The 19,818-nt window shown below is 36.3% G+C and overlaps 2 protein-coding genes and 1 long non-coding RNA gene across 3 annotated transcripts in view; all 3 read right to left on the reverse strand.

The window, feature by feature from the left end:
- Positions 1-2,720: 2,720 nt before the first annotated feature.
- Positions 2,721-6,535, reverse strand: LOC107095071. Its single transcript, XR_001481715.1, has 3 exons — positions 6,437-6,535; positions 6,174-6,297; positions 2,721-4,091 (listed from the first exon to the last, which is right to left on the reverse strand). It is a non-coding gene; the product is annotated as an uncharacterized LOC107095071 (long non-coding RNA).
- A 2,670-nt stretch (positions 6,536-9,205) lies between these two features.
- Positions 9,206-11,159, reverse strand: LOC107095219 (multiple PDZ domain protein-like). Its single transcript, XM_015391222.1, has 3 exons — positions 11,001-11,159; positions 10,703-10,825; positions 9,206-9,334 (listed from the first exon to the last, which is right to left on the reverse strand). The coding sequence occupies exons 1-3, from the start codon at positions 11,040-11,042 to the stop codon at positions 9,206-9,208; spliced, it is 294 nt and encodes a 97-aa protein (XP_015246708.1). The 5' UTR covers positions 11,043-11,159.
- LOC107095227 (multiple PDZ domain protein-like) overlaps positions 11,158-19,818 on the reverse strand; it is a gene marked incomplete at its 3' end in the record, with an annotated part of 69,523 nt that continues 60,862 nt past the window's right edge. The window contains exons 29-38 of the mRNA XM_015391231.1: positions 18,815-18,906; positions 18,591-18,708; positions 18,428-18,520; positions 16,750-16,824; positions 16,307-16,648; positions 16,032-16,115; positions 14,920-15,113; positions 11,892-12,039; positions 11,716-11,787; positions 11,158-11,244 (exon numbers count right to left, since the gene is read on the reverse strand). Of these exons, the coding sequence (XP_015246717.1) occupies positions 11,158-11,244; positions 11,716-11,787; positions 11,892-12,039; positions 14,920-15,113; positions 16,032-16,115; positions 16,307-16,648; positions 16,750-16,824; positions 18,428-18,520; positions 18,591-18,708; positions 18,815-18,906 (1,305 nt within the window). The remainder of the gene's footprint in view (positions 11,245-11,715; positions 11,788-11,891; positions 12,040-14,919; positions 15,114-16,031; positions 16,116-16,306; positions 16,649-16,749; positions 16,825-18,427; positions 18,521-18,590; positions 18,709-18,814; positions 18,907-19,818) is intronic.

A 19,818-nucleotide genomic window follows, 5' to 3' on the forward strand; every position in this document is an offset into this window, starting at 1 on the left:
ATAGATGTGACAGTCACGTACGGAACAGTCTCTTGGCTGTTGCTACCCTCCAGAGAATGGAGGATCATTAGTACCTTTCAAGTTTACTCTCATGAGAGTTATCTTAATTTAAAATGCAGCACAAAACTCACCAGTGAGCTTTCCAGTCTCAGTGGAAAAGGTGGGTAACAAAGGAGTGCAATAAAGTGAAGAAAAAAAGTTTCTGAAAGGACAAATCTGAACCACACAAGTCTTGTGCCATTCCTCCATCTTAAGAAGTCCCCTTATCCAATCAGGCGAGCGATTGTTCATCTGGACCAGGATAAAGCAGACTGTGATGGCTGGGTTTCAGCAAAGCTTGCAATGTGAACAGATGGCTTTGATTAATGCGAAGGCTGCAGACAGGCTCTCCTGAGAGGCTTCCACTTTCCTAAATGAGACAATTGTGTGCAATTGTATTGTTTGTTAAGTTGTCACCAGTTTTATCTGCTGTTTGTTTCTAGATGCCATTCTTTGCAATGTCACATTCATGTTTTCCTCAAAAATAAAATCAAGACAATATAAAATGTTATATTTCACACTTGTTTACCTTTTCAACTAAAACAAGATATTTGCATACACAGTTTAAAAAGACTTTTTATTTCTTCACATACTGTCATTTAAATAACCAAATTTTTCCTGTTTTATGTCAGTTAGGATCGCTCTAATTATTTCTGTTTACGAAATAGCAAACTTCTAAGAGAATTTTGCATAACTTTCTTCAAATTTAGCAGCAGCAAAAAAAAAGATTTTATTGGCTCTAAACATCTGAGGAAAGTCCAGGTGATGATGTGGCTTCGAAGGCTTTAGAGTAAGTTAAATCACCCTCTCAATTCTGAAATTCGTTACTGGAAAAAAAAAGATGCCATCATAATTGCCACCATTTTAAAGAAATACTATAGTGGCATCTTATAACAAATACCAGAAAGTGTCATGGGTTATTGTATTATTTTAGGTAGGAGTACCAGAACAAGATGCTATGAAACAAAATGTTATAATAAAACTGAACAAAATTAGAGAGAACCATAAGGAGAGGATGATTTGATACAGGGTGGTGGCAGAGAAGAGACTATCAATGAACAATATGAGCTTAAATACAAAGGAAGGGTTATTAGTGACATAAAAATCAGGTGAGTTTAATCAGGAGGATGCCAAGCAGCTGAGGGAGAGTACTAAGCAAGAGATCCAAGGGGGAACAATGATAAATACAGAACTGAGAGAAATGAACCAAAACCCTAAGGAACTGCAAGCTTCAATCCAAATTCCTCAAACTGCAGCCCCTTTTGTAGCTCCTGATTCTAGCTCCTATCCCTTTACCTTTTGCTGCGTTGACAGTTAAAGCTATATCCAGGGTAGGGAAAAAACCTATGGACTGCTTTGGTTAAAGGTGCAGTAGGAGATCTTTTCTGACGCATTTTTTACCACTTGGCTTAAAGATCTCCCCACTTAGCAAGCACCGAAATAGAAGGCCTGGAAGTGAAACTAAAATAAATGGTCCCTGCTACAGTGAGAAATCTATGAATAACCCCAACCAATCACAAAAGACGGTCCGTTGGACATGATTGGTTCCTGACACATCAATCATGGTTGTCTGCTTGTTAATTTAGGCGTTAATAAACTGTTTCAGAGGAGTGATCATAGCGCTCTGCATCAACAGCGCTGCTCCTGCTGCTCTAGACCCGCTGCGTGGTTTCGGGGCGACAGTGGCGTTGGATGTAGGAGTTTGCCCTGAAATCGAAGGGTTGACGGTTCAAGCCCCGACTCCGACTTTCAGTGTCGTTGTGTCCTTGGGCAAGACACTTCACCTGCATTGTCTACTGATGGTGGTCAGAGGGCCCGGTAGCGCCAGTGTACGGCAGCCCTGCTTCTGTCAGTGAGCCCCAGGGCAGCTGTGGCTACAATGTAGCTTGCCACCATCAGTGTGTGAGTGTGTGTGTGAATGGGTGGATGAATGTAGTGTAAAGTGCTTTGGTCAAGTCTCCTAACTTGAATAAAGGCGCTATATAAGTACATGCCATTTACCATTTCGAGGGGTGGTCTGAAGGGAGAGGTATGGTTTTGTATGTTCAAAATTATAGCTTGCTGGAACCGCTTTTCCAAGATCTCCTACAGCACCTTTAATTTGAACAAGCCTTAGAATCACAGTCGTCATTACACGACAGACATGTATAATAATAATGATAATCGAATTGGCACCACAGCCAGGAAATTACTACAAGGAGACAATGTAACCCAAAAAAAAATATGATGGTGTGTATTATGTGTCATATGGAGTTATGTTCACATCAACAAATACTTTATATATGTTTGTAATAAATGTGTCTAATAAAGAAAAAACATTGATCAAAACATAGGCAGAAATGACAACCGATATCAAAGAGGTTCATGTTTGGACACCATACTGTAGAGTTTTCAAAATGGACCATGGATGTAAGCAGATTTTAAAGTTAGTTACAAAGTGGGTCACACAAATGACTTGGTTTCACTAGATCTGTCAGGATGAAGTGCATAAAAATTCATCAAACAACAGTAGTAGCTATTCAAAATGTCCCTACTTTCCTCGATGGGTCCTTGGCTGGTTCAAATCATAGTTTCTTCTGTATCCCAGATTCAATGAAAACACACAAAATAATCTTAATCAATAATCTTAAAACAAATCCTCACAAATTCACTTTTATTACAGACAATTCTGTTATAGAATGCTACATAATGCACACAGGTTTAAGTGCTGTGGCTTCTTTAAACAACAAACCTAAAATACATAAAGAATACATTTTCCATTAAGAATACAGAATCAATAAAAAAAAAAAGAAATTCTAAATAAAAACAGCACTTTATACTATAAACTACTCCCTTTAAGTCCTAGTGTGCAAAAAAAAAAAAGTATGCAAAGACTTGTTATTGTATTCTCTAACCACCATACATACTATGTTCATAGAGGTATCACTAGGTTATGAAAGACAATGACTAAATAAGTAACCATTATGCTTTTAAAACAATAAAATACAGGAATGCAAAGAAAATGTATGTCACGCCTTCACAAAAACAGTCTCCTAAAACACGATTGCCTTAAAAAAAAACCTTGGCAGAAGCACTTGGCATGTTGTGCATGTTGGAATGGGACCTTTGACTGAACAGGAGTCAATTAACTGTAAGAATACTGCATGTGTTTTGGTTTTTTGTTGTTGCTTTTTCTTTTCTGACAGGCCTTTTTGTTTTCCGTTATTTTTATATCTCCGACCTCATATCATTAAAACACTTAGGCTTTGTATAGGTAGAACTGTACATAAAGATAATATTGCCACTAAAAACAAGTTTAGATTTTTTTCTATCAAGTAAAATTAATGTTACAGTTGTATAATGAGAAATGACTGTACAAATACAATATTTGAGGCAGTTTTGTTAGAGGTACCTTCTCCAGACTAGGTACTGCATGTGTTACCATGCACAAGTATCAACAGTTCTACAACTTTTTTTTCATTATTATTTTCTCACATTAAGTCAAAAACTTTGATGCATTTTACAGATAAACACAATTTTACACCAGAAGAAAAAATAGATAAATAGTTTTCAAGAACCTTTGAATGCTGGTGGCAGGATCATACAGTTGGGGTGATTTTCTTCAGCTAGATCTAGAATATAGATCTTGTTAGGTATTTAAGATTAAGGATTTAAGACAACCTTTGACAACCTTTCCCATTTCTAATCATTGTATGTCATTTTGGGTGATCAAAACATGTTATATGACCAATATATGGGGTCTACATGCTTAAACACTTGAAAGAATTCTCTAAGACGTTGAAGATGCATTTGGACTTCTAGAAATTCCCATATTTAGGTCCTCAGCTTTGATTCAAGCAGTTCTACAAAAGACAGCGTTATTCATACAGTTATACTATTCGAAAACTGGAAGAGTGACAATTAGCTCAGGAGAGAACAGTAAGGACGACAGTCCCTTTTGTCTTTTTCAGAATTTCCACAGCCTCAGCATGAGTCACACCCTCCAGACAGTGTCCATTCACAGCAATAATCTGATCGCCACGTTTCAGCCTGCCGTCCTCAATGGCTGCCCCCTGCAGAGAGAGAAGAGCCCCGCCCCATTAATGTTAGACCAAAAGTCACTGAATGGTTCCTAAATTGCTTTAATTGAAGAGCAGGTATAAAGACAGTATTTCCATGTTCTGCTCTAACATCTCACAAAGTTGGAGCAAAGTAAGGATCTTTGACCATGTCTTTGTGAACAAACTGTGCAACCACAGTCCATGGTCCTCTCTATTGCTCTTCTGTCTTTATTTCACCCCATACCACATGTCTGACTTTTCTGTTTTGATTTGGCCGAATGTTTTTAGATGTGTATCCTTCTAACAGACCTAATGACCACTCATGCTCATTTTTCTTTTAGACTCTACCAGTATTTTATCGAAATGTTCTTCTTACAAAAAAGGTTTAATATTTCATCCAACCAAACCAAGTTCCCGGGACTTTTAATGTGAAGAAGGCCCAAAGCATTACTTAATACTTTTTTAAAACTTTTTTTTAAATCTAACTCATCTGTAAAAGTTGAGGCATATAACTTATAATATTAACCCAACCTATCATTCTCTGTGTCACATTTTTTTTAATAATCATTAAGGATACACAGTAAGGTAGAATATCATGGATTTAATATTAGAAGTACATATGCACTGGGTTTACCCTCAAAAAGGTAAATGGTGAATTACAGAAATTCTTCTGCTAGATTCATTTTATATAAATCACTGGGGACACCAACAAAAAAGTAGTAATTTTTTTTATTTTTTTATTTAAGTAATCTTTTGTTATGTTAGACATCAGCAAGACAATCTGAGGCTGTTCGGAGAGAAAGATCTTAACTTGGCGTGGAAAACAGAATTCATCCCATGTGAATGAATTAAACAGGAACCTACATACAGAACCTGGCACAGAAAACAAATAAATAATTGGGTGAACCAGCAGGAAACAATAATACTAATTAGGTAATTGAGCCATAATTAAAACTCAACAAAGATACTTAGAACAATCACACAAATGAATCAAAAAGTAACCAGAGAAAATCAAGTGAATTGAAAACCATATTATTATAGTAAAACCAACAAATATTATTGTTTACTGGTTGCCTGATCCTGACCTGTTCTGCCTTTGGACCACTGAGCCTACCTGTTCCCATTCTGATCTGTTAGCCTGACCTGTCTTCGAACTCCTGCTGGATTCTGCCTGTTAACCGAACCTGGAACTGATTCCCGACACCATCCTGAATTTCCTTTCTTTTCCTCTTTGGATCTCTGATCTTCTGGCCCGGACTCCTTTAAACCTCTTTGGCACCGGCTTTGACTTCGCCCTCTGGATTGTCCTGCTTTCCTTTGTCTGCTTGAATCTCCTGCCTATTGTTCAGTCTTTGGGTGTTAGTTTTCAAATAATGTAACACACATGTAATTTGGCCAGTTCCTAAGTTATTTGCTTTTCCATTTGGGTATGCAAAATATCACTTCAGGATCACTTCAAATTAGGTGGGCTTTAAAAGATTAACGTTTGGGACACTCTCCGTGGTGCCCACCGCGTCTTGTTGGCAGCCGACCAGCTGGTACCAACCTCGTCCTCTGGGCATAGACTAAACTTTAAGAACAGGATAGTGACTCATGTTCATAATCTGCCTCCGCTAGATTGACGTGGTCACTAACCTGTGTTTTCTTCCCGCAGAGGTTCCTGCCTTAGACGCCCTAGGTGTTCACAGCAAATCTGTTGTATTTAAAAAAACGCTTTTGAGATATCATTCTGGGTTCTCTGTTCTGAACTCTGACAAGTACTCACTTACAAATAGGGATGCTACAGTACCACAGTAATGGCAGTTGTCTTTGAGGATCTTGATAAAGGTTACGCAAAGGTTTATAAGCTTTTACATTTTTTAATATAAGCATGACTTTGAAGAAGACTAATGAGACTTACAGAATCAGAAATTAATTTAATTAAATACTACCTACATTTGTGCTATAAATACATTTTGCTTGTGAGATAAAGGAAGAATACAGAGTGATCCATCGAGGCAAATGGTGATACACCATGACGACAGGTACTACATATTGGCAAAAGTAAACGATATAAAGTTTAAATGTACTCTATCACCAGATGTGTTTGCTCACCTTGCAGAAAATAGTTTTGACGTAGATCGGCAGGTCTCCATGAGGGCTGCCAAATCCCCCCACAATGCTGAAGCCCAGGCCTGACAACCCTCTCTCCAGTGTAATGGTCTTATAAACTCGTGGACTGTAGGGATCAGAGAAGTAGCTTGATTGTGTTCGGTTAGACCCAAATTGCATTAACAGTATATTTCATTGGTTTCAGTTATTATACTCAGTTAGAAATAAGAAAACACTGGTGGAAATGTGCTAATAAGAACTCTTACCAGAAGTTATTATGAGAGCAGCTACTTGTCTGATCTGATGTGCTGATATGACCCTCACATTGATCATGTGGAATGACCCCTTCGAAACCGTCAGTTACCTAAACACAAAAATGATTCTCATTAAAAAGCCTGAAAAATGCATTTCCAACCCGTGAACTTCACCGTGTGTCATGGTTTTACAAAACCAAAACTAAATTTTTTTTTTTGATTTTCTGTGACACCAACACAAAATGATTTCCATATTTAAAGTATTTCTTTTAAGTAAAAAAGGAAATCTAAAAGAATCCAATGCAATGAGCTGCTGTCCAAGGTCACCTATATAGGAAAAAGAGTCCATTTGTGAATAAGGTAAACTCAGAAAGAACCTGTGATGCTCTGTGATGGTGTCAGGTTTATTAGAGCAGGCATCCCCAACCTCGGTCCTCGAGGCTCGCTGTCCTGCAGGTTTTAGAGGTTTCCCTGCTTTAGCACAGCTGATTATAATGATTGCAGTAGACCAAAAGCCTGTTAATCAGCTTTCAATTAAAATCAGCTGTGCTGGAGCAAGGAAACCTCTAAAACCTGTAGGACAGCGGGCCTCTAGGACCGAGGTTGGGGATGCCTGGTTTAGAGGTCATCCATCCACACACTTTATTCTGAGGACTGATCAGGACAGCAGAACGCTTGGGAAGGAGGTTTTGAAGATGTTTAAAAAAGGATGGATTAGAACTAATAACCAAAGTGTTGAAAATTGTAACAGAGCCAAGGAATAGTGGTCAACCAAAACTGACTTTGGAAAGAAGAGGATTTATACGGATAAGTTCAATAAGGAAGTTCATGGTAACTTTAAAGGAATGTGCTGGTGAAGATTCTCAGTCATCCAGGTCATAGTCATTCCAAAGAAGTAAAAAAAAAAATCCACAGGACTTGGTTTCCAAATTTAAAGACGTTATGCTAACTAACAAGGCTTAGTTTTTGGTCCACTCTATAAAGCCTCCAACTCGACGCTATTTCTGACATTTTGAATTGAAAAAGCTTCTTGGATGGGAAGCCAAACGTATTTAAAATTAGAAACAAAGTCCAGTTGTTTGGGTTTTTTTTTTTTTTTTTTTTCGTTTTTTTACTTTTTTGGAACTTTAGAGGAACTGCAAAGATTCACAGCTCAGGTAAATAGACTAAATTTTTATAGCACTTTTCTATTCACATTGACTTCTCAAAGCAATTTACAATAAAGCCACATTTCCCCACTGGAACATACTGAAATGCACACATTCATTCACCTTTATACAGATCAGTAGTACCTTACCCAAGGGCATATAAACATATGACAAAGTGAAGCTGGAATTTAACCCCAAACCTTTTAAATGCAGTAGAGCTACTAAACCCATTGAGATGCAGGTGAAAGAATCTGTTAAGCGGACAGTTAGTTGTGTATTCTGCCTATCAGCACTGTATGAAAGATTTGCAAAAACAAACCCATTGGTTAAAGAAAATCCTGTTGTACTTCCCAATGAACCATGTATAGAATTTAGCAAATGTGGAAAAAGGTGCTCTTCCGTTGAACTATTATGCTGAAATATGTACAGTATGCCTGTCACATAAAAAATAACTCAATTAATCGCCATGATAAAACTAATTACATGACAAGTTTAAATGAGCTCCATAATTTTACGTTTGCATGCTCCAATGTTTTCCTTACATCTTACTCGCTTTGTAGTCTTAATAATCTGAATAATAAAAGATTTTACATTGGTGCATCGCCCTCCATTCACCCCTCCCACTGCAGTTTCCTTAGCATAGTTGGTTTAGCATTTAGAAAAATAGAAAAGCAGAGATGGAATTTGGTTGGAAAGCCAAATGTAACAGCTGCAGTATGGGAGCACAGAAATAAGTTCAGATGATTCAGCCAGTCAGTTAATGGGAAGATGGATTGAGCTTAATATGGGGCAAAAATAAATACAGGACAATCCCCTGGAGGAGGTTAACCTTCTGGCTGGACAATAACAAGAAACATGCTGCCAGGGAATCAAACATATTGTTTAGATCAGTTGTTCTCAACATGTGGCTTCAAAATGAAAAATGGGGGCTGTGTATTTTTTTATGGACACCTGAATAAAATTCTTGTAAACTTACCTTCAGTAACTTGAAGAACAACATAATGGTTGAGAGCAGAACCACTGGCTTAGTTGAAAGAATTTCCATGTTCTACAGCGCTTTTTACTGGTACAAGAATTTATCCCAAACCATTCTAGAATCTGCTGCTCATAGATGCTGTCTGCTAAATGTTAATCATATAATTGACAAGGATTTTGGTATCATGAAGGAACATATGAAAAGAATTGCAGCATTACTTTCAGCAAAAAATGCTTCTAAAGCAATCTGACTGGTAAATTGGATCTAGTTTGAAAGAAAATCAGAATCAATCAGAATCTCTACTTTAATAAGACTGAACAAAAATCAAACAACCACTTACAGCAGTCACATGCTATGTAAGTTTTAGTTCATAGAATTTCTTTCCCCAAAAGTATAAAAGACTCCTTCAAAGAGCTAATGTATAACAATGATTTAATAGTGCAATGGGCAGGCAAATCTATTCCTAGATTGCACATTTGAGCCCTCTATCTGGTTGAAATTTTAATTTAAAGTACACAGTGAAGTCTGTGTTGAGATCTACACAACTAAAAATGCTCTACAGTGTAAGATATTGCTATCTGTTTCTGACAGGCAGAGGAAAATTCTCGCTGATGTCATCACATCCAGGGATCCTGCCATTATTTCTCAAGTCATTATCTATTTACAGCTGTGTGACAGTACCAGCAGACTGATGGTTCCGGTTGCGTTCTTCAGCAGGTCTTCAGCGTGCTCAGGAGTAATTCCCTCTGTGGACACATCATTGATGCTGATGATCCTGTCTCCTGTCTGGGTAACAAACACACACAATCACAACCACACATACATTTATCTTACGGTAAGTTACCTTTGGAATGTAAATTAAAATGGGAAACGAATCAATTGAAAATGATTTATCTATACAGTTCAATAAGTGGGGATGGATGGATGGATGGATGGATGGATGGATGGATGGATGGATGGATGGATGGATGGATGGATGGATGGATGGATGGAGGTATTTTTAGAAATGTAGATACTTGTTGTCTAGACCAGTGATTCCCAACAGTGGGTATGTGAACCCCTAGTGGTTCACAAGTGCATTGCAAGGGGTACATGAAAATATTTTAATTCGCAGGTAATAAAATTAAATAAGGCTGGGATAATTTTTATTTTTTGAGAACCCAAGTAAAGCTTTTTTTCAATCAAAAAGCAAGTTGTTCTTATATCTTTGAGTTCAACTTCTGCTTTGACACACATCAAAACCAAGCAGAGGAACAGACTGGATGTACAGAACAGCCTGGTATCTTCTGTTTTCCCACACCTGATCAAAGCAAGCTCAGGTGTCATGAATGGTGAAAACAATATAAAATAAATGGAGTCAGTCTGACTATAATTTTTGTTCAGTATTTTGTTCCCAATTCCTCAGGTTTAAACGTGATTACAGGGGAGTTACTGAGAGGAGCTCCAGGTTGATAAAGGCAGAGGTATAGTGTGATTTTATTTTGTACTCTCTGGGCAAAATTTGTTTTTATTTGAGTAGGAAAGAATAATATGCCAAATAATAAATTCTCAATTTAAACAAATTAAATGAAATACTTATTAGTTATTCTACGTTCTACTTCTGTGCAGCCTTTATCACTTTTGACTGACGGGATACTCATGGTAAGACAAAATCCCCAAAGGAGCACAGAAGTAAAAAAAAAAAAAAAAAAAAAAAAAAAAAAAGGTTGGGAAACACTGGTCTAGACAANACAAATTAAATGAAATACTTATTAGTTATTCTACGTTCTACTTCTGTGCAGCCTTTATCACTTTTGACTGACGGGATACTCATGGTAAGACAAAAGCTTCAAATGACTCTGCCTTTGTAAAAAAAAAAAAAAAAAAAAAAAAAAGAAAAAAAAAAGGTTGGGAAACACTGGTCTAGACAATAGAAAAAGGAGTAAGCTCTTGAAACCTGAAAACTTCTCATTGTTCTTTTTCTTTTTAAATTTAAGTAATCTAAGCAATCTAATTTTCTTTCACAAGTTTTCTTTTTTAAACTTCTGTCTTTACAAAGGAATGTTAAATACTTTTGGAACAACTAACAGCATCTCGATATACACCAGATCCCTTAACAAGTTACTTAGACGGCATGTAATGAGTGAAACCTAAATATACACACTGACAGCTCACCTCTAATTTCTCTGTTTTAGCAGCCAGCCCATTGGTATCCATAGAAGCAATAAAAAGAGGTGTGTTGCCATGGAGACTGCCCACTCCTCCAGCTAAGCTGATACCAAGGGTGTCACATGGACCCTGTGGTGATATCAAACATACAGGCAAGACTTTGTTGTTTAATGTATGAGTAAACTCACAGTCTAGTGAGATAAGTAGGTCATTCAAAGTTGGAGCTTTGCAAACAAATAGTAAAAAAAATATGTTTTATGACACAATGTCAAATGCATTCATTTATTAACTTAAAACCTCTTACCTTCTCTATTGTTACTTTTCTGAGTTCAGTTTCTTGAAGCATTTAAGAGAACAAGATAAAAAGGAAACCGTTTAGAGAATAATGTTTTAATGAATAATTTTTAAATGAGAGCTGAAAAGAAAATGTTAGACTTGAATAAACAGTAATGCTTACTGCAGCTCCCTGTTCTGCTAACTGTCTCCCTCTGGTGGCCAAAAGATGGATCACATTTGCTAGGTACAGTTGAGCATTCAGAGGCCTCGCTCTGGATAAAACACAACTGAAAATATTCCTAGGTTCACAAAATAATATTATTTAAATACTGTTCACATTTGATAGTAAGCACATGCTACAGAAATAATCATTAAGAAAAGAAAGTCAGGATTACAATAAAATCAGGTCAGTGCAGCATCTGAAAACCTCATGCATTTTTGCATTTTCAAAGATAAGATTCAAAAGATAATTCAATTCACAATATATGTTGCATGAATCAATGATTCAAGATCATATAACCAAGAAACTATGTAAGAGAAAATACAAAATATTAAAAAGGAAAAGTTAGAAAACCAGAAAGAAATACTTTTATTGATCTATAGTTTATAAAATGTTCCTTTTTGACATTTTGTTGGTGGTATATCATTATGATCAATAAGCCATAACGTTTATTCATATATGTTCTCAATAAGGTTTGGTCCTCCACACTAGTCAAGTAAATCAAAAAATACAAATACTTTACCTTACTCCTCTGGGAGTACTGCAGCCCAGCTTTAAAACGAGCAACTTCCAAATGGACTTCTTCATTGCACTCCTAAGTTTGACAAAGACAAAAACACAAAAAAAATGTAACAAAAAACAAAAAAAAACCCAGCTAATTTATTCTTGTGATATCAAGCAAAGGTGAAGGAGTGATACCTGCAGGAGCTTCTGTGCATGCTCCTGGGATGCTGCGCGGACATCCTCCCCATCGATTGACAGAATCTGATCACCGAGCAGCAAACTGCCATCTGATTCTGCAACGCCTCCTCTGATGATTTCTGACACAAAGATGCCCGTGTCATCGCTGTTGGAAGGAATAAGAGGTCAAAGAGGTCTATAGATTCCATCTCAATGTAGGACCCATGATGCTGCTGTTTTCTATATTATTAAAGTTGGTTATGAAAGATAACAGCATCCCTAAACTTTTTTTTAGAACAGCGAGTCCTTTAGCATTTTATTGTTTTCCAAATTCCACCCCCAAACAAAATGAGTATTAAAGAAGTAAGAACTTCATAAATATATCCCTCAGTTTGGGTTATTTTCTAACATGTATTGAAAAAAGTTATTCTTTTTAATAATTAATTATACTGAGGATTTATTACAAAGGAGCAGGGCTGTAATGAGCTCAATGTATTACTTTATATCACATTCAAAAGAACAAAAAGAGTCAAAATGAAATGTTTTGGTTTAAGAATTTTTTGTTTTGTTTTACCAAACTGGATGAACTTTTACAGAAAAGTCTTTAGATCACAGAGAGTAATACAGAAGCAGGTTTGACTGGTTTGTTACTGTGGTTTTAATGCGTATCTAAACAAATGCTGCTGGTAAATAAATAAAGATAAATAGTTTGACTATCAAAACAGTTTAAGAACTACTCTTGAAAGTGTTAGGCTTTATGTAAAAGCAGAACCCCGCCCCCACAGAAAAAAATGAAGGAGAGATTTTTATATTTTTATTTTTATCTATTAAACACATGAGAAATCACATGTTTAATTTCAGATTAATGCTAAAAAATATATATTTTTGACCCAATTGCAACATTTCTGGCATTAAATTAAAGAATTTGAATGGTATAGAAATAAGAGCGTTAAAGCTGCCAAACTGGAGAAAACATCCTGCCTAATAACAACAGAGATTTATTAAGATCCCTAAGATTGGGAAAAACTAAAGTTGTTAAACTTTTGTTGCCCTTTTCACAATTTTCTATCACAAAAACCTGTTTTAGATCTAGACTGATCTCATCAAATATCAATAACTTTGATGTGAATTTAGTTACCAGCTGTATTAAAGACCTTTAACCCTTATTAGCATATTTTAAGAACCATTGTTTTATAACAGAAAAATCCTAAATCGGATAATGCATTTTTTAAAACAAAGAGGCACACGGAACATGCTCCTTAAAAAAAAAAAAAAGAAATCACAAACATTTCTTTTAACCACTGACCATTTTGAACCAATATCAAAACAGCTTTAGTGAAACTGTGCTGCAAAGTCTGATGTTTTAAAATGCCGGGTAATAATTTGCTTTGAGTGTCCCTCACAGGAAAGAGATAGAAAAAAACCTGCTTTATTGAATATTTGATTAACCTTCACTTTGACCCTCTGACAGAATATTGGCAAGTGTTCCTCTTCTCTGCAATATTAACAAACTCTCTTTCTAACTTTATTTTTTGTGTATTTTCTGCACTTCATTGCCAAATCAAAGTCACCTTGCGGCAACTCTTGCATCCAGGACACTGCAAAACATTTTCGATTTCTAAAGAAAAAAACCATCACAAATAAAACAACTCTTTTACTTAAGACATGTTAACAGGGAAAAGGTACATCTTGTTTTTCTTTTGTTTTTCTTTTTGACATGATAACACAAATGCTGCATTGAATTCTCAATGAATTGAGAATGATTTATTCGATATAGTGGATGCTAATAATATGATTACCAATGTTAGATCATGCACTATAAATACCCTACACTTTTTTCAGTATTCTTTTTTGTCAATCACATTGTTTGGAGGCATTGGGCCTCATTCAAGAAGCGTTAGTAAGAACAAATTAATTCTTAGATAATTTGTACATGTGACTGAGGAGAAAATTTCACGTTCACAATTTTTATCCTATTTCTGATCTTCCCTCAGGTACAAACACATTTAACAAGAGCTACAGTCTTAATGAATGAGTCTTGCACAATTAGTCAGCTGTTATCCAAACCTATCATGGTCTTGAGGACTAGCTTAATGGTTCATACCATTCACCTGTCTAGCTCCGCCCAGTTTCTCATCACCGTTCATCTGTGCCACCTGCTCTAGTCTCTATTTAAACTGCTTGCTGTGCCAGATTAGTGCCAGATTATTCAAGCCTTTCATGACAGTTCTGTAACGTACCATTTTGTTGTTCTGATTGCCTGACCCCGACCCATTTTGTCTTCAGACCTCAGGGCCTGGCTGTTCCTGGTTCGGATTTGTTTGTCTGATCTGTCTTCGAACTCCTGCTGGACTCCTGTGGCTTTGAATTCAGGCTCCTCTGTTCTGAGTTTTTCACTAAATGACCACGTTTGTTTTTACTTAGAAGCAATTGTCTGTTTTATTAGTCTACAATATATATTATTTCACTATCCAATATAAATTACAATTTTATTTGCTGATGACAAAACTATCCGTCTCTACACCAGCAGCTGGCAAGTCAGTATCCAGGAAACAATGGTTCCCTTCATTGTCATATTGTCGAAAGAAAGAACAGTCAGTGAGCTTTATGTTAGATCAAGCTACTATTGAAATAACATCTGGAACAGAGAACAGATGTAAAGGTCAGAATCGGCGTGGGTGTGATCCTCCAAAAAAACCTTGCGTGAACAGTCAGTTCAGTTTCACATACACTCTGCATCGAGCAGCAGTAATATCTTAAACAAAATATTAATTCATATAATTTTTTATTCACAGCTAGCCATGGCCCAGGTACATCCAAGTGACCAAATTCCTCATAGAAAATAGCGCTTTAAATTGCTGAAACCTAAAACTGGAGCAAATCTATCTCCAAGCCAACTATAGCCTATCAAACTTATTGTGCTTTGTCAACATCTAGTGGTCCGAAGTACACTTTAATCTATATAAGTGTAGTCATAGGTGACTCCAAATGGCTTAGTAAAATCAAACATTAGTCAAAACAAACAATTTCCACCTTCATTTCCTACCTTTTCCCCACGGTGGTGAATCCTAGGCCTTCTCCAGGACAGGGAGTAAGAACTAGATTGAAGACGTCCCATAGGTCCTCCTCCCGGTAGGCCTCCTGGTGCCTAAAGACACTTAGCCGAACTCGCTGGGTGGTGAGCCGCAGCACTGCAATCGCCTCGTCATGTGTGGCCTGTCGCAGGTCTATGTCATTTACCTGAAGGGTTAAAAATATCAGGGTTTTTTTCACATGTATTTCAACCAATAATGTGTTTTGTTTTTGTTTTTCCAAATTTTGGGCAACAGACACTTTTAAATTGTAATAATTGGTGGTAATCTAAAGTAGGCTGCTAATAAAAAAAAAAAAATCTGTAGTGTTTCATATGCTTGTAACTCACTGTTACAATATATTTGAGGAACCATTTTTGCTACAATTACATCAGATTTTTTAGAAAATATGTAAATCACATTAGTATTAAATTGAAAGCACCAGTGCTTATCCATTTTTAAGCAATGCTGGGCATTTTTGATTGTAAGACAGCCTGGACATTGACTAAACCAGCACATCAATATGCTTTGATCTAAGCCTTTCACATAATTTCCCTGTCACTGTTGGATGTGTGCACCCCAAACAGCATGATACCACAAAAGCACCACATTTCAACAAGGGAAAGCTGTCTTAGAGAGAGATGTGGGGGGATTAATTCATCATCACACAGTTTTTTTTTTATGTAGACCAACAAAGTTCAAGCTTAACTCAATGTTTTACAATTTAACCATACATGAACTGTGATGTTGGTTTATGTTCTATAAAACCTATCAGGCTTTCATCTAAGTAAGATTGAATTACCTGAAGTAATTAAACATCAAATCAAAATGCAATATCTATTCTCGGATTTAGTGAACTCTTGGATCCTCTGGTTTATTAAATGTTCTCACAACAGAGGGGCTGAATTCATTTCCATGCCACACTTTTTAGACATTTTTTGTCAACAATTTGGGACACAGTGTGATTTTCCTTTCATTTAAATGTTGTATACTAATCTATGTTGGTCTGTTGTATTAATGATAGCACTGCTGTAACAGAAGAGCTGTGAGTATTCAGTGTGTGTTTGTATGCATGGACCTCTCATACCTCTAATATTTGGTCTCCAGCCTGGAGCCGTCCATCTCTTTGCGCTGCTCCACCATCATTCACTTCATGGATTATTACTGCCCCCTGGTGTAAAAAAACAACAACCCAACATCTCTCATTATTACAGACAGCAAAGAAATATGTGCACAATCAGAGCCTAATTTGCTGCTGCAAGGCTTTATTATTTTCTCTAATCAAGGATGAATATAAATATGATTACACAATCCTTTCTACCAAAATGTTTGACATAATTATAAAACTTCTGCATTTCTCACCAGGAGGGTGTCGCATCCTCCTACAATGCTGAGGCCCAGGCCTAAATTTCCTTTACAAATTTCTATGGTGGTTAACCGTCCAGCTACAACTGGGCAGCTCTGGGGGTCAGAGGTTGAAGGAGTTGAGCCTGACCAATAAGAGCCCTCTGCTGGAGAGGTCTGAGTTCTAACCAGAGGTGTAGACGAACACGCAGAGACCTGAAGAGGTTCAGATGAAGGAGCAGGATGGTGGGGGGGTTGGGGAAGTGATGAAAGGAGCGGTGGGGGAGAGGAGAAAGGAGCCTTGGAACGGCTGATGGAGAGCTTGACAGTGACCTGGTGTTTGAGAATCAAACTGGACACCTGAAGACAAAGAGGACATAAGAGTCATGAATCATTAAATCAGCTTGACCTTGCAGATAGCCTATGGTGCAGAATTTGTATTAGAGTGTGTTTTTCTGAACCTTTTCCACTGAGAGTCCAGCTACAGGTTCATCACCCACTGCTAGGACTCTGTCTCCAACTTGAATCCTGCCATCCTACAAACAACAGTGCAGAGAAAATGTAAGACAGAGAGAATGTAAGTAAGAATGAGACATTAAAGAAATTAAAACCCTGCAGACAAGTATCTGCATAATTGCTAGGGGCAATGACGTGTCATTATTTTACTGCGTGAAGCATTAGATTTTCATTTTAAAAGAAATATTTCCTCAAACACAACAACAATGAAATAAAAAAAAAATCTGATTACTAAATGTATTGCTTTTTATTAGCAAATTTCAATTTTGATGAATGAGGTATTGCCGGTCGAATTAAAAAAGCCTGATGAATTATAAAACCTGATGAAATAACGTGCAACTGAAACATTTTTGGAACCTCCTCAAGAAATGAACACAATGCTGATAAAATATCTAAATATAAAAAAGTATTTTTTAGATTTTCTTTCCAAACCTTAGACATATTTAACACAATTTTAGTGACATTATCAGGAAAGAATGCAGTATTTTCAAAAATAATTTCTACTTTTTTGCCGCCTTTGCTTTTTGTTACATCCGAATATCCACATAAATGCATTTTAATGATATATATGACAGAACAAGTATATATTTGTAAAAAAGAAAAGAAAATCAAAATTTTTTTACAAAGCTTTTTATGGATATACTTTTCAAACTGTGACATGCATTCTTATTTTTCATCTCTAAGTCAACATTTCATGCAATTTCATCCTGAAAGTAACTTTATTTACCTCACGTTCATGCACATCTGAGACACATAGTACCTTTATAAGATAGTAAAGCAACCTAAAATAATTCTTAACAATATTTGCAATTTGTTTTTTGTTCTCAATCCTCCATATGTCAGTTTGAACCTAATCCCCCGGTTTGCCTCAGTCTGATCAGTGAGTGAAGGTTTCTTTCATCTCTGTGAGCTGACAGTAAACAGCCACAGACAGAAAGGGAGTCTAATCTAAATCTGATTTTGAAGGGAATAACATTAATTCTAAGATAGGTAATTTGAAATTAAAATAGAAAAAAAGTTCACGCAATTCGACCTTGTTTTTACAGCACATTAAAGGGAACAGCCTTCTTTTACCAAAGTAAAATATGTTGCCTTCTGGTGCATTAGAGCTCTGCTCAGAAACTCCCCGTCAAATTCAGGTTGCATGTTGTATTTTAAATCCTTTGCCGTTATAAGTAAAGCTCTTTCTGACAAATATCCAGCAGAGTGTTTCACTCTCAGTCAGCAGGGTTATTTCTGAATCCTGGAGTGACTGAGTAGAATGGGAAGTAGAGCCTTCAGCTATCAGGCTGCTTTCCTTTAAACCAAGCTGCTTATTCTGGAGATACGGCTGGCTTTGAAAACCATCGCACATCGGATTTTTAGAAGGTAATTATACTTATATGCTCTGCATTTAGCTTTTTAATATTAATAGCTATAAATATTTTCTTTTTGCTTTTACAAAGCGACATTTAATACCCCTGAATTATAGGCACAGGTCAAAAATAGGTGAAGTTAAACTTTAGAGTGTTTTTTTGGAATAAATTGACACAAATAAGTGTTGCTACCTAAATTAGTATATTTGATCTATTCATTAAAAATCCTTTTACTTATTTGGTGACAGTAAGTTACATGAAGCCGCACCTTAATGGCAGTGCCGTGCTGCATTAGTGAGCTGACAACCACTCCTCCTTTGGAGTAGTCCTCACTGAGGCAAAGGCCCAGACCTACATGATCCTGGAGAGATAATAACAATGTTTAAAGCTGAGAAATTTGAAGGCCAGCAATGGTAGTGATTGTAATGTACCTGAGGTAGAAAGATATGCTCAATTCCAGGCGATTCAACCTCTGCAGCGTCTGTCTTGGAGTCCACGGTGTCTTCACTCTCTTTTTTGATTATCTTTGGCATTTGATCTGCTTTATTTCTGCCAAATTGAGACACATTTTTTTAAAAACAGAAATGGATTAAAACACATGAGATTTATGCTTTTATCAATTAAAGCCGGCCTGTAGATGCACATAAGTTTTTACCGGATGAGTATGATCTTCACTTTAGAGGGGGCGTTGTTGATGATCGTTGAGGCATTTTGGTGACTTCTACCATACAAGATTTTACCATTGATCTAAAGAAAAAAATATGTTTACTAGGAGGTTTTCATGCCCCCATCAACCTTTCCAACATTTGAACAAAGTAAGGAAACTGCAGTATATTAAATATTGAAATAAACTATAATCTTTACATTACAAATATGACTCCTTTAAACTGTTTGTCAAATTGTGTGAGAGAATTCAATATTGCTATCAATACTTTCGTTGGAAAGTAACTCTATAGATGGAGTCATTAATTAAATTAGTTTCTGCCACAAGCCCCTGTTTCACCAGCGACTTTGGGAATCACTAAACCCGCAATTGCATAACGCATTTATGTTAATCATAAAAACGATTCATGAAGACGAAGCACTGGTTTTCTTCCACAGGTTACTGTTTTATGAAAAAAGAACACCATAATTTTGGAAGCTAATTAAAAGCAAAATTGTCTCTAAAAACACATTTGTGGTTCTTTTAATGAATATTCTGTGACAATTAAATTCAAATACTCTTTTTGAAAACACCAGAGCTTCAAAGGCTGGTATTTGTTATTGTAGAACATTAGTTAGTTCTTTACATAATAAAAGAGCCATTGTAGAGGCTTCAGCTTAAGCTTTAACAGCATCAATTGATGAAGCAGTTTCTAACAAGCAATTATACCCCTTCAACTTTTTATTCTTTTATTTTGAGTCGTTTCATCACCACAAACATCAGTATAGCCTATTGGGATATTTTGTGGCAGACCACTTTCCGCAGTAGCATTATTGAAGTGTTGTACTAATTGGAATGAAAATATAGCATGGTTTTCCAAATTTTATCTGAATAAAAATCCAAAATCTTTGTTTTTATTTAAATTCTTTCTTCTTTAACACAAAAAGCTTTAAATAAGAGATTGCATCTGAAGGACATGTAAGTGAACCTTTTGGTACGAATCCAAAACATTGAGG

This window comes from Cyprinodon variegatus, unplaced genomic scaffold (genome assembly GCF_000732505.1).
Source record: "Cyprinodon variegatus isolate N-32 unplaced genomic scaffold, C_variegatus-1.0 Scaffold22, whole genome shotgun sequence".
Lineage (NCBI taxonomy): Eukaryota > Metazoa > Chordata > Actinopteri > Cyprinodontiformes > Cyprinodontidae > Cyprinodon > Cyprinodon variegatus.

Bases quoted from the DNA above. Each gene is read 5' to 3' on its own strand.
- LOC107095219 (XM_015391222.1), bottom strand. From the start codon at position 11,042: ATGCTTCAAGAAACTGAACTCAGAAAAGTAACAATAGAGAAG. The intron at 10,826-11,000 runs GTAAGAGGTTTT...ATATCACCACAG, and splicing joins GAAAAGTAACAATAGAGAAG to GGTCCATGTGACACCCTTGG. The intron at 9,335-10,702 runs GTGAGCTGTCAG...TTTGTTACCCAG, and splicing joins CTAAAACAGAGAAATTAGAG to ACAGGAGACAGGATCATCAG.